This window comes from Myotis brandtii, unplaced genomic scaffold (genome assembly GCF_000412655.1).
Source record: "Myotis brandtii unplaced genomic scaffold, ASM41265v1 scaffold550, whole genome shotgun sequence".
Lineage (NCBI taxonomy): Eukaryota > Metazoa > Chordata > Mammalia > Chiroptera > Vespertilionidae > Myotis > Myotis brandtii.
The window spans coordinates 218,642-231,679 of NW_005370043.1; the positions used below are offsets into that span (position 1 = coordinate 218,642).

A 13,038-nucleotide genomic window follows, 5' to 3' on the forward strand; every position below is an offset into this window, starting at 1 on the left:
TGCCTAGTGCCCCACCCTGTCTTTGGCCATTTTCTTAAGTCCGGAAGTATCACATTGCCAAGTTTACCTTAATAAACCCAATAAGAGGTACAACTTGCGGTCAACTTATTTGTACTTTTCTTGTTCATTACATGACAGAATTAAGGCAGGGGAGGGGTAAGAGATCAACCAAAGGACTTGTATACATGCATGTAAGCATAACCAATGGACACAGACAGTAGGGGGGTGAGGGCATGTGCTGGGGGGCAGGAGCAGGTGGGGAGAAGTCAATGGGGGAAAAAGGAGACATATGTGATACTTTCAACAATCACCTTTTTCTCATCAAATGGGGTTTTTCTGTTGACATTTCACCATGGGATCTTTCACCGAAAGTCTTCATTAAGCATTTTTTAGTATGATAAGAATGGTTTAGACAATCTTGAGTTAAAAATCTAGTAGGGGCATAGAACAGTATAATATTGGCTGTGATAGGAACTGCTGTGTGATCATTGTCAGAAAAAGGGAGGTGGTAGAGAACTGATGACGAACAGAGGCTTCATGGTCAGACCAAAGTCCCAGACTAATCATCACCACTCACTACCTAGGTGGCCTTGAGCCATTGTTTCCCTTTCCTCCATCTGCCATCTGTCCTGTGACAGAAATAGAGATGCATTGCCCAGATCCCCATTCAGGGAAAGACTGTTGTCTTAACTGCTAGGAGTGCTGTGGGTAGAGGCTTCACCTGCCTTGCTCCAGGTCATGTCAGTGCTCATATCCAGTGACTGACGCAGTTAGAGAAGGGCCTGGCTTAACCTCACACACACCTGAAGCACCATTCTCACTCCTTGTAAGACCACCCGAGGCTGCCATGGGCCTTCATCACAGCTCAACTTCTCCCTCTGCTCATTCTTGCTTCCTTCTCTTCACTCCCATAGCTGTTGATCCCAAGAGCACCCTTAATAAACACCCCAAATGCTAAACTCAAGTCAGCCTCCTGAAGACCCCAACCTGTGATATGTCTTGACCAACAAAGAGGGGCATAATGATAATTGTTTCAAAGAGTTGTCATGGAAGGTTGCATTACAAAATATTAAGTTGCTTAGCACAGTGCTAGGCACATGGGAAGGACCCAATAAGTGGGATGTCTTACAACTTTGAAAAAGTTATAAATCAAGGTGGAGTTCAGAAACAAACAAAAAAGTCACCTAATTTGGAAATCTTGAAAAATATATAGAAGCAAGCAGACTTTAAAAGAAAATTCATGAAGGAGAGTAGGGTTTCAGCAGCCAATGTAGAGAAAAGACATTCTCAGGAAGCTGGAACACACAGAAACATTTTCAGGAGAAGGCTGTAATTCTGAGAAATTGTATATGATTCCATTTGGCTAGAGCATAAGATGACTGTGTGAGTTGTGGTTAATTTCATTTGGAAAGGAAGAGGAGGACCATATTGGAGATGACTTTGAATGTATATTCAATCCAGTTGGTAGTGTGAATTACTGCAACGATTTAGACAGGAAAACACAGTCTGAGTTGGACTGAAGGAAACTAAATCTGAAAGTAGTAGCCAAGCTCCTGGAAATGGGGAGATTATAGTAAAACTTGAGGGGAGAGAGTATGTAAATGTTGAATTGGGATATTAACAGCGGGTATTTAAACAGGAGGGAACCAGTAGGGTCATTGCTATGGAGGTTGACTTGTCAAGATCTCTCAGACTGAAAGATAATATATGGAGGGGAGTGTAATGTCAGAAGCGAATGGAAGGCTTTGAGCAAGGGTGTCTGGGAAAGGACCACCCTGAGTCATCCACATGTAGAATTGATATTTTACGGCTGAAAATGAGAAGGTCCTTTTTTGACATGAATGCCAGAAGTCCTAGTGAAACAATGGTGTTCTAACTGACCAAGGAAGAGTATGGCTGGGATTGGAGCTAACGATTGATTCTAGGACCATCTGGAGAGTGGACTCGGGAAACGCTGGGATATAAGCTCAAAATAGAGCAAATGAACTAAGAGGAAATCCTTGAGTGGTAACTGTAATGTTAACAGGATTCAGCATGACAAAGGGAAGGGCTCAACGTGCTTCATGAAACGGCCTGGTCCTCAGGTTCTTGTGATGTGGAGAAGTCAGTAGGTGCCTGAGGGGTGTGATATGGGGGAGTTATATTAGGTTGAGTCATTCAACCAGATGTGATTGGTCCATTTGAAGGAGTAACTCTAGTGCTACCAGGAAGGAGGAAGTTTGGTTAAAAAGGGTTAAGGTGTGAGGGGCAGATGATAACGTTTAGTAAGTGAGGGTCTTCTCCTTACAAGGTCCACTCACCGGAGATGTCCTATAGGAAGAAGAGCTAACATTTGAGTCCCCAGGCATGGCGACAGATGCTTTAGGTGCAACTTACTTAATTCTCAAAACCACCCTTTCATAAGTACTGCCAGTCTCCCCACTTTTTACTTGAGAGAATAGAGGTACAGAGGAGATAAAGTGTTTAAGGTTTCACAGGGATGGAGCTGAGATCAAACCTCACACAGTCTGACTCTGAGCCAGCACTTGCAGCCCAGTGCTGGTTCTCACACCCTTTCCTACAAGGTGCACCCAAGACCCTGCTTGCACACCTCACCCACACCCCCTTGTGTCTTCTTACCACCCCCCCCACACTCCCTACTAGATGCTTGGCCCCTTCTCATCATCTTTCCTGCAGGACTTACATGCTCCTCCATGTCTCCCCCTCAGGCCACTGGGGTTCCGAGCCCCCACATCCTGGTGGCAGTGCTCCCTGGTTTACCCACGGCTGCTGAGCTCTTTGTCCTGCCATATCAGGATCCAACAGGAGAGAACAAAAGGTCAGCAGAGGATCTGGAGCAGGTGAGTCCCCGAGGTGACATTTCAGCCTTCCCCAGAGGCCTGCATCACACTCCTGCTAGTGTCTAACCACCGCACAGCAGCTCTCAGGGATCTGGGCTTGAGAGCGAGAGCACCAACTGTTGGTGGAGCCTTACACTTTCTGGTCTTCCATTTCTTTTTCATAATCTGTTGATCCTAGCTACAGCTTCACAAAAAAACAATGCACAAGTGTTTGTTGTACACCGTGGCTCAGTTATTCAGAGTATATCCACACTGGAATGCTCTACAGAGTTTACAGTGAATTAGATAAGTCTATTCATATTGATATGACAGACTGTCCAAGGTGTTAAGTAAGAGAAAGGCAAGTGGCTGAACAAAATGCAAAGGTTGAACCTATTTATATCTTACTTTACTTATTCTCATCACCAGAGTATCATGAGAATTAAATGACTTCATATGCATGATATCTATATATATAAAAACCCAGTGACCAGAACGGTGGAACAACCAGAACGACCGGAATGACCAGTGGCTATGACACACACTGCGGCAACCAACCAGCCTGATCTGGGCCTGGATCAGGGCTTCCCCCCTGACCCCTGCCCCGGCCAGCCCAGGCTCTGATAGGCCCCCAACACCCAGATTGGGGGCAGGGCTGGCCAGCCAACCGCCTGCAGCCCCTCCCCCCTGCTTGCCCAGCCGAATGGGTCCCCATCAAGGTGGGCTGGCCAGACCCCACTCATACATGAATTCATGCACCAGGCCTCTAGTTGTTTATAAAAGGTACAAATCTGTACAGATCATGAATCCTCTTTATCACACTATGTTAGATGATGATCTAATGTGTGCTGATAACAAATGAGTAATATTGGCTACAGTCAACCTCCACTGACTATTTGGGGTCCACTTCCTCCTCATGTCCACCACCTCTGGAATATTAATGTATCTCTCTGTGTGTTTGTGTGTATCTGTGTGTGTTTCTCTCCTAACTGTCCCCTTTAATTCCTCCCACTCCTCCTTTTAACTTCAAGTCTCTCCTATCTCTGTAGTTGATATTGTTATCATTATTATTATGTTGCTGTTATTTTTCTAGTTCTTTTTCTCTGCCCATTGAGTTAAAATGATCAGTCTCGGTTACCCCTTTAGAAACTATATGACTTCAGTTTCTTAATTCTTTCTGGCCAATAGATTAAAGATAGGATTTCTCTGGGGCACTCGGTAAATATTGGCTTTTTCCCCTCTAGTACTTGGAGCTTTTCCATTTATTTAGAATGAACCCATAATCAAGTCCTATGATCAGTAGTCTTCCAAGATGCATTTAGAACCCCCTAGAACAGCCTAACAACAACTCCAAATTACAGCATGGCCTACCGCCTAGCACATACCCTTCTTTCCCCTGCCACCTTGTCACCTGGCAGAAGGCTCACCTCTGTCATTTTCTCCAGGTGAAAGTAATAAACTCAGCTGTCATGGAAAGCCCTGCTGACCCCAACTTCATAGTGAACTTCAATGGCAGCAGGGGCAGCAGGTAACCCATCAGATTTGCATCTGACCTTGCTCAGCACCACCACACAGCATCCCATCACATTCTACAAATTATTACCTGCACCTGCAATTTAGTTGGAGAGAAAAAATGGATTATTTCTTATTACAGCATTGCTAATGAGAACCTACCAGGAAAGGAGATCTGAGGCCTTTAGGTCCTCCTCTTACTGATTGTCTGTGAAGTCCAGGTCATAATCTTTGCAAGTATGGGATAGTCCAGGTTTAGAGCCAGCAAATTCCCTAGCTACCACATCCTCTGTGCATCTCTATTTCTCTCCATTTTTCTCTGAAAGTATAATTCATTGTAGATGTTTTCCTTGGGGGGAACATGTAGAAAGAAGAGGGGTAAATTCTGTGAAACTTCTTTTGCTTGTGTAAGGATGTATCTTGTTTTGACTGTCTGTTTTCTCTGGAATTCTTGTTTCTCTGTCTTGTCTGAGTGCCTCCTACAAAGGCATTGTCAGAAAGCTGAGGGATGGTCCCCAGGTAGCCTGAGACCAGGTATTAATAGACCATTAATCAGAGACCTGATGGTGGCTGTCGTCTTTGAAGGCTGTGTGACTTAGCATTTGGCACATGTATAGGGAGTCCAACTACTTTATTAGAAAGAGCACAGGTTTGGAGAAATGTAAACCAGGTTTCTAGTTTAAGCTCTGATAGTCATTGTGTCTGTTTTATAGAAGAAGAAACTAGGACCAGAAAAGTTCAATAGTTCAGCCAAAGAAACATCCATCTCAGAGGATGTTTGAGATATCATTAAAGAAACGATATGGCAAGGTACTTGTCCTATCGTGGATGTCCAGTATTGCTAAATGGATGGTGGTTAGGTTTATGGCCATTTAGGAGGAGAAAATATGGAAAATGCAAAAATAATTTAAGACTACTTGATACAGTCAGGGCATGTATTGAAAGAAAGAGGATGGTGGGAATAAGGGGGAAAAGATTAATGAATGAAAGTATACGAGCGAACAAGGTCAGTAGGAAACAGAAAGAGCATGTATGAATGACTATCCTGGAGTGAGGATGACACATCTAAGTCATCATGCAGATTTATAGCATTAAAGGAAAACAAAGTACCAAGCCAGAGATTGTAACTCTGTTTAAGGAATTTGCCAGTGTTTCAGCCTCATTCAGGACTCAAACTAAACTAAATACAACAACCAAACAAATGCCGACATAAGCACATGAGATCAGTTTCTTAGTTGGGGAGAATGGCGGTACCCTAGTGAAAAAGGGCAGTAATGAGATCAACATATAAAACTGAGCCAGGTGTCAAGCACCTGAGAAACATGGGTTGCCCATCAGAAACCTGTAGTTTTCCTCCAAAGAGGGGTCCTTTGACTCTTCTCTCTGACTCAGTGGCTTTAAAATGAAGGAATTCAGGCCCCAAGGTAGAGGTATGACTTGCCTGAGGTGAAACAACTCTTATAGTTCTGTTTCTGTAGCGGACTGTCTAGTCTAGTGCTCTCCTACCCCCCACATCCCATGCTACAGACGTGGATTTGGATACCACTGTACTTCCGTGGACCCAGAAATACCAAGGCTGATGCACTATACTAGGAAATGAATGAGATATGTTTTGCATTTGTGTGTGTTTCTGAATGCAATTAACAGCTATCTAATTCAAACACATTGAAGGGAAAAAGTGAAGTTATGAGCTTAGTTCGTTGAGAAATCTAAGGCTATAGTTCAGGCATGGGTGAATTTTGGGTCACTCAGAAGTATCATCAAATTACTCCTCTTTCTCCCCCTCTCCCTCTTTTTTCTATCCCTGTTCTTTGCTGCCACGTGGGAAGTCTGCCTAAGAATGAAGCTAACACTTAGGAAAGCAACAGTGGCCACAGGCACTCCCAGCTGCTGTTGAGTCAGCTGTTAATCCCATCCAGTGCCTCCCTGATTGTATCTCGAGAGCCCAGGTTGACAGTTCCCACTGGCCTGACTTGGGTGCAGTGGGCATCTCTTAACTCGCCCAATGGTCAGAGGGATAGAGTGTGTCAACTCTGATGGGTTATACCTTCCTTGGATCAGGGATGTAGGTGGAGGGGGCTCCTAAATCAAGGACTAAAATAATAAAGGACATGGTTCTTTAAAGAAAAGCATAAGAAGAGAGAAGGAACACTGGGCAGGCCAAAGCAACTGACTCCCTTTGCATTAAATTATACAGAAATTTTAAATGCATTCAAAGCCAAACCAAACAAAAAGATCCCCTTCCCCCTATTTGAAGGCTGTACTCTGAATCCCAGGTGGAACTTTGGAAGGACTCACCTTATCCCTCCTCTTAATGCCCTGGCCCCTTTCTTGTAAAGATACAGCATAGGACACCCCCCACCCCCACCAGCAGGGGAAGAAATGGGACCCCGGCCAGATGAACCCTGGAGACTGTAAGGACAAGGCCCCAGCAAAGGGCCCCTGCCTTTCCTCCTTTAGCTTCCTCTATCAGCATCCCCGGGGGAGAGGGATGATGGCTTAGACTGAGCTATCTTTTCTGTGAAATAAATTGAAAATCCCCTCACAGTGAGAAGTACTTGACCTTGTTATCAAGCAACGTGGGCCGGGTTAATCAAGTGACCTCTGTCTGGGAGGGTTCCACCCGCCTTGATTTCAGATTTCCAGTGAGTGAGGAGAAGCTGGCTTGCCCTTTGCTGGCCTCATCAGGGACAGCACATTCTGCTACCCTGAGGCCAGCTGCTCAGATATAGAGCAGTCCTTCCCCTCCACGGCTGTGCCTCCTTCTCTCGGAATCATCAGAGGTAAGCAGATTGGTATCTGGCTTCCCCGGAGGGAGGAAAGAGCATCCTGCTCTATGAAGGTTGTTGGGGGTGCTTGGCTGGAGAGATAGGGAGCCTACCGGTTCTTTTGCAGAATCTGTAAAGGGCATGAAAACACTTAAAAGGAAGAAAAGGACTATGGGAAAAATGTCAACCACCAACAATGTATTGCAGCCTCAGTTGTTTGTGTTCTCATATACACTTCACCACAGATGCAGAGTCTAAGATTCAGGGAAAGGAAAGGTGCCTCTGAAATTGGAACAGTCTATTGGCAGCACTTTAAGGAAGTAAACATTTACTCTGAAATATAATTCATAAACTCAGACTATTTTTTCTATGCCCACAGAGTCTACTTTGTCTGGATTTATTAATGTGAGGAGTTGAACCATAGAAATCCTCTGGAGTTCACAAAAAAGATCATTAAAGTAAGAAACCATAACTAAAAGTAGAGTAGGTAAGATTTGGCCCAAAAGTAACATGGCAAAAGGAGACCGAGCTTAGAGCTGGTTCTGAAGAATATGAGAGGAGGAAGTGTATATGGCCGATCTATTTCTTCCTTATATCACCCAGGAAACTTCTTAGGCACTTTCATCACACTGGTTATCTTGGGCAAAGAAAGAATGGAAATAGATGAGCTAGTGTAACTAGAATTAGTATTTGGCCCCATTGCTTTCCCCACTAATTGTATGAGTTGGGGAAGATCTTCCTCTGTTGAATCTAAAAGAAAGATTCTTCAATTGCTTGTTGAAGGGACCTTAATAATGTAGCAGAATCAAGAGTGATTGAGTAGGTCAGCTTCAAGGTCATTCCAGGAAAGTCTCTCCTTAAATATGGCACCAGGATGCTACTTATATTTAATAGGGTTTCCATTCCTTCTATCAACTTCAGAGATAAGCACTAGTATTTTAGCCCAATGTAGCTTTGCCATTGATAAGTCTGCCAAAGCCCCTGTTGAATCTATAGTTTCACATTTACCACTTCTCTGCATTACATGTTTTATAAATTTATCAACTGCTTTGCTGTCCTTCTACTTCTCTTTTTTCATGTTTCGGTGTTTGACACTACCATTCTAATAATCTGAGTCTGTGTTTGCCTCCAATTTGTTTTATTAAAAATGGTTTAGATGTTGAATGTGTTATTTGTGCAGTAACCGTCACCATTATTGACTACATATTTCCAGCTCACTGACTTCTGGATACACGGTAGGATTGTTCCCATAATTTTCTTTGGTGGGCAGACCCATGTGACTAATTCTGGCCAATGACTTGGGAGCAGAAGTGAGATGCATCACTTCCAAGCTGAAGTATCCAAATGCCATCTGCAAACTCCTTTGCCCTCCTAGGGTGCTGTGAATGCAGCACTGAGGGCGCTGCTTCACCAGCCTGTATCCTTGGGTCAGTGGTCGGCAAACTCATTAGTCAACAGAGCCAAATATCATAGTACAACGATTGAAATTTCTTTTGAGAGCCAAATTTTTTAAACTTAAACTATATAGGCAGGTACATTGTTATTAACTTAATTAGGGTACTCCTAAGGCTTAGGAAGAGCCACACTCAAGGGGCCAAAGAGCCGCATGTGGCTGGAGATTTTAATCTAGTGACTTCAGCCTCACCTCGCTTGCTGTCATTGCTACCCTTAAATTTCATACTTGGTGAAGAAGAGATGGAGAAGATTGGCGTTTTCCCTTCAGCAGGTCCCTCCCCCTGCATCCTCTTGAAGGTAGCTTTCCAAGTATTTTCTGGAATCCCCACTGTCTTCTGAAGTGGTACTTTGGGTGAAGTGTGAGTTATATGTGAATCACAGGCCTATTCCACCACTTGGCAGATGCCAAGGATAATAAGTTGTTTCTTCGGTCATGATTATTTAGCTGAAGGAGGCCAGAAAATGGACTGTGTGGGTCAGCAGCAGAGGCGGGTGGGGGGTGACAGAACAAAGGATAACTGAGATTTGCTAAGACAGTACACTCTCACTGGACAGAAAAGTAAATTTAACTTGCTTCAGCGGGTCCAATCTCCCAGCAAGCACCCATTATTTCACTTGATTCTTTATCATGCAAGGTTTTGTCCTTCTCACCACACTTTTCTATAGATTCCAGTTTATTCTACTCCTTTCATAGCCGAAGACTCTCCCAAACGTTGCATATTATATTAACCGGTAACAGACTGTGGCCATTCTGAGGATAAGGTTAGGAGTTGCTTATTCCCGTAGCTCATGCTGGTCAGCTGATATGGGACTGGAGTTATAAGCTGTGTGCTTCACTGGTGAATAAGAGATGGCAGAGTAATGAATGAACTGTGTCTGTAAAACCTCATAAGCCTGCCCAGCTCCTCCTCTTTCCAAATATCTTTTGCTCTCTTTCTTCCTCAGCTGGTTAAAGGAAAATGTTTCTGCCAAAAATGCCCAGGGACTAAGAGTCAAACAATATTGCAGTCTAGACTCAACTCTTCAAATATTAACTGGGTAAACTGAGGTATATCCTGTAAGGTCCATGTTCCTTCCCAAGCATATACCAGCACTAACACCTGAAACATTCGGAGTTAGAAAAACAAAACAAAACAATAAAAATATGCAATTGTACCGATATAAATTGTGCAATGCATAGATAATATACTTAAAACACATACATGACCATTGACCTGATGAAAACAATAGAGGACAAACACTTCTGTAGGTGGCCTGGAAAACATTTAAAATATTGTCAACAGTTTGACACTCATTTATGTGAGTAGAGAAGTACATGGTTGTAATTGAAATAATTCTTGTATGCAAGGTGAATTTTATTTAGTTTTATCTAGTGGCATGGAAAAAATTTAAAATATTGTCAACAGTTTGACACTCATTTATTTGAGTACATGGTTGTAATTGAAATGATTCTTGTATGCAAGGTGAATTTTATTTAGTTTTATCTCCGTGTATAATTTCTTTCCTGCAAACGATGTGTTCTTCATTGCATGTCCTTTGACACAAGTTAAATACATGAAACATACCTTTTGCTTTTGGATGATTTTTTTCATAGCCTGCTTAATTTGGTCAATGACACAGATAAAGCCAATGAAGCAATGTTATAAATGAAAACAAATAAAATTCTGGGAAGTTCATCATATTCATAAGGGACTATCTAGAAGTATGACATTCTGATGAACTTTATTTTATTGTTTAGTTATTTATATTACTCACTTGAGGAAAAAAAAACATTCTCAGGGATAAGAAATCTATATCACTCCACCTGGTTGAAAAAGAAAAGTCTTTCTCTGGCAAATACATATTCCCTTTTGTCCACATGATGGACTCCACGACACAGAGCAATTCCTTAATTACCTCTGATAAGTCTTTCCTATTTGAGTTAAAACATTTTCCTATAAATATAAGTGTGTACATGTACACATCTACATAACGTGATAAACATATTTTATACATACATGATTACTGCTATCTACATATTTCATATATATTTACACATTTATGTATGTGTACATGTGTTCATTTGATAACCAAAACATTTATGATTGACCTCCACTGAAAATCCAGGGTCAAATCCCTATAAAGACCTTACAAATTGAATGAGAAGAACAAGGTAAAGTGGGAACTGGGTGTCGCAACAATGTAGAGAACCCGGAGGAAAAGCATTCTTCAGTCTGTGTTAGAAACCCGCTCTTCCTGTAAACCCGGAGCATAATGAAAGATACCCAGAGCCCAGGGAAAAGAACAGCCTAATATAGAGAACAAAGCTGTTTTCGATATAATCGTATGATGATCTTGTTTTTCTGCGTGGTTTGCCAAATGGAAACGTTAGAGAGGCTGAGCTTGCACGGATCCCAGGTGCTCAGCCACAGGTAACTGACAGCCCTCCAGCAAAGAAGTTCATCCGCAGGGCAGTCCGCTCTGTGACCAAGCAGAGGTTTCCAGAAGGGACTTGGCTTCAAAACAAAACCGCCTGACCCTGCTTAACTGCTGAAAGAATCAAATGCGTCATTTCTGTGACTCAGTGGATTAAATTAAATTCTATAAACATAAAAGGAAACACATATAATAATTTATCAGAATCATGGTCAGGAAGCATCTAATTAGACTTAAAAGTAACATAAATAAATACTAAATTGATGATTAGAATATTAAAAATAAGGCAAGGTGACCAGATCATAATAGGAGTGAGCCCAGGCTAGTGTGGCTCAGTTGGTTGGAATGTCCTCCCATGCACCAAAGGGTTGTGGGTACCATTCCTGGTCAGGGCACATACCCAGGTTTCAGGTTCAATCCCCAGTCAGGGTGCATGCAGGAGGCAAGTGATCCATGTTTCTCTCTCACATCCATCTCTCTCTCTCCTCTCTCTCTCTCTCTCTTTCTCTCTTTCCTTGCTAGCACTCCCTCTCTCCCTCTCAGGAATGAAAGCACATCCTTGGGTTAGCATTTAAATAAAAATTATATATATAAAAGCCTAAGCTACCAGCCAATTGGCCAGTAGCTATGATGCGCACTGACCACCAGGGGGTAGACGCTCAATGCACAGGCATGGAAACATGGAACAGACTGATGAATCTCAGGGGGAAGGGAGAAGGGGGGAGGGCAGGAAGAGATTAACCAAAAATCTTATATGCATACTGGGGTCCCTTGGCCTGGCCTGCAGGGATCAGGCCGAAACCAGCTCTCCAACATCCCCCGAGGGGTCCCGGATTGTGAGAGGGCACATGCCAGGCCTAGGGACCCCACTGGTGCACGAACCCATGCACCGGGCCTCTAGTAATAATAATAATAGGAGTGTGGTGATAACTTTTCATAATTTGCTCAAAAATATAAGCAAAGCAAAGCAAATTGAGCTGGGTTTTCTACTTTAAACTGAACAGAGTTTTACTTTGACTTTAAAACCTTACCTTATACTCTTACTACCTAAATAAAGCTCTTTGCCCCATGTTGGGGTTAAATATTCTGAGGCCCAGAATTCCCTGCATCTGTCTAGTACACATGTCAGCCCAAGTAGCCGGTCAGCTGATGTTCTACACCTGAAACAAGGGTCAGCCAATTCATTACTTAAGTTGTGGCTGCACTTTGTTTCAACTATATAATGTATTATTTTAGAAGAACTACATTTGCCAATCAATAAATATTCATAAAGTAGCTATTCTGTGAAAGCCACAAGGCATGGGTTGGGGAAGGGGTGGGAGGCATAGGGAGGAATAAGGTGGAATCTAGCAGTTAATAAAATACTTGTATATGAATCTCACCACTACGTATAACTTGTACATGTCTGCTTCTTTTAAGCTCTGTGTATAACAAATTTTAAAAATGGCATGACTTTTCTAAGCTATCACAGGATAGTTTTTAATTGTAAAAAGTATTTGATGTACTAATTATTTGACCTATTTTGTAGCATTTAGTATGTAAAGTCAGGTCATGCTTAAAAATAATTATTTCTACCCGACTGGTGTGGTTCAGTGGTTGAGTGCTGACCTATGAACAAGGGGTCACAGTTCTCTTCTCCATCAAGGCACATGCCCAGGTTGTGGGCTAGATCCCCAGTGTGGGCATGCAGGAGGCAGCTGATCAATGATTCTCTCTCATCATTGATGTTCCTCTCTCTCTCTCTCTCTCTCTCTCTCTCTCTCCCTCCCTCTCTCTCTCTTCCTCTCTGAAATCAATAAAAATATATTTTAAAAAATAATTATTATTACTTCTTCATATTCTGGAATAAAGCATCCTATTAAAACTTATATAATTCACAAGCATACTATTGGGAATGCCTTGGTAAATGCAATACATATTTCTCAGCACATTTGTTTATAGTCAGTATGATAATTTTGGTGGCACCCACTATGACACTGCTTCTTTCAGATATCGGAGCTACTGATCCACAAGCTCAACCAGAACTCGGTGCACTTTGAGCTGAAACCCGGGATCCAAGTCCTCGTCCA

The 13,038-nt window shown here is 42.5% G+C and overlaps 1 protein-coding gene across 1 annotated transcript in view; it reads left to right on the plus strand.

Moving 5' to 3' along the window:
• Positions 1-13,038, plus strand: part of SORCS1 (sortilin-related VPS10 domain containing receptor 1) — a 236,399-nt gene that overhangs the window by 201,011 nt on the left and 22,350 nt on the right. The window contains exon 22 of the mRNA XM_005878302.2: positions 2,709-2,840. Within this exon, the coding sequence (XP_005878364.1) occupies positions 2,709-2,840 (132 nt within the window). The remainder of the gene's footprint in view (positions 1-2,708; positions 2,841-13,038) is intronic.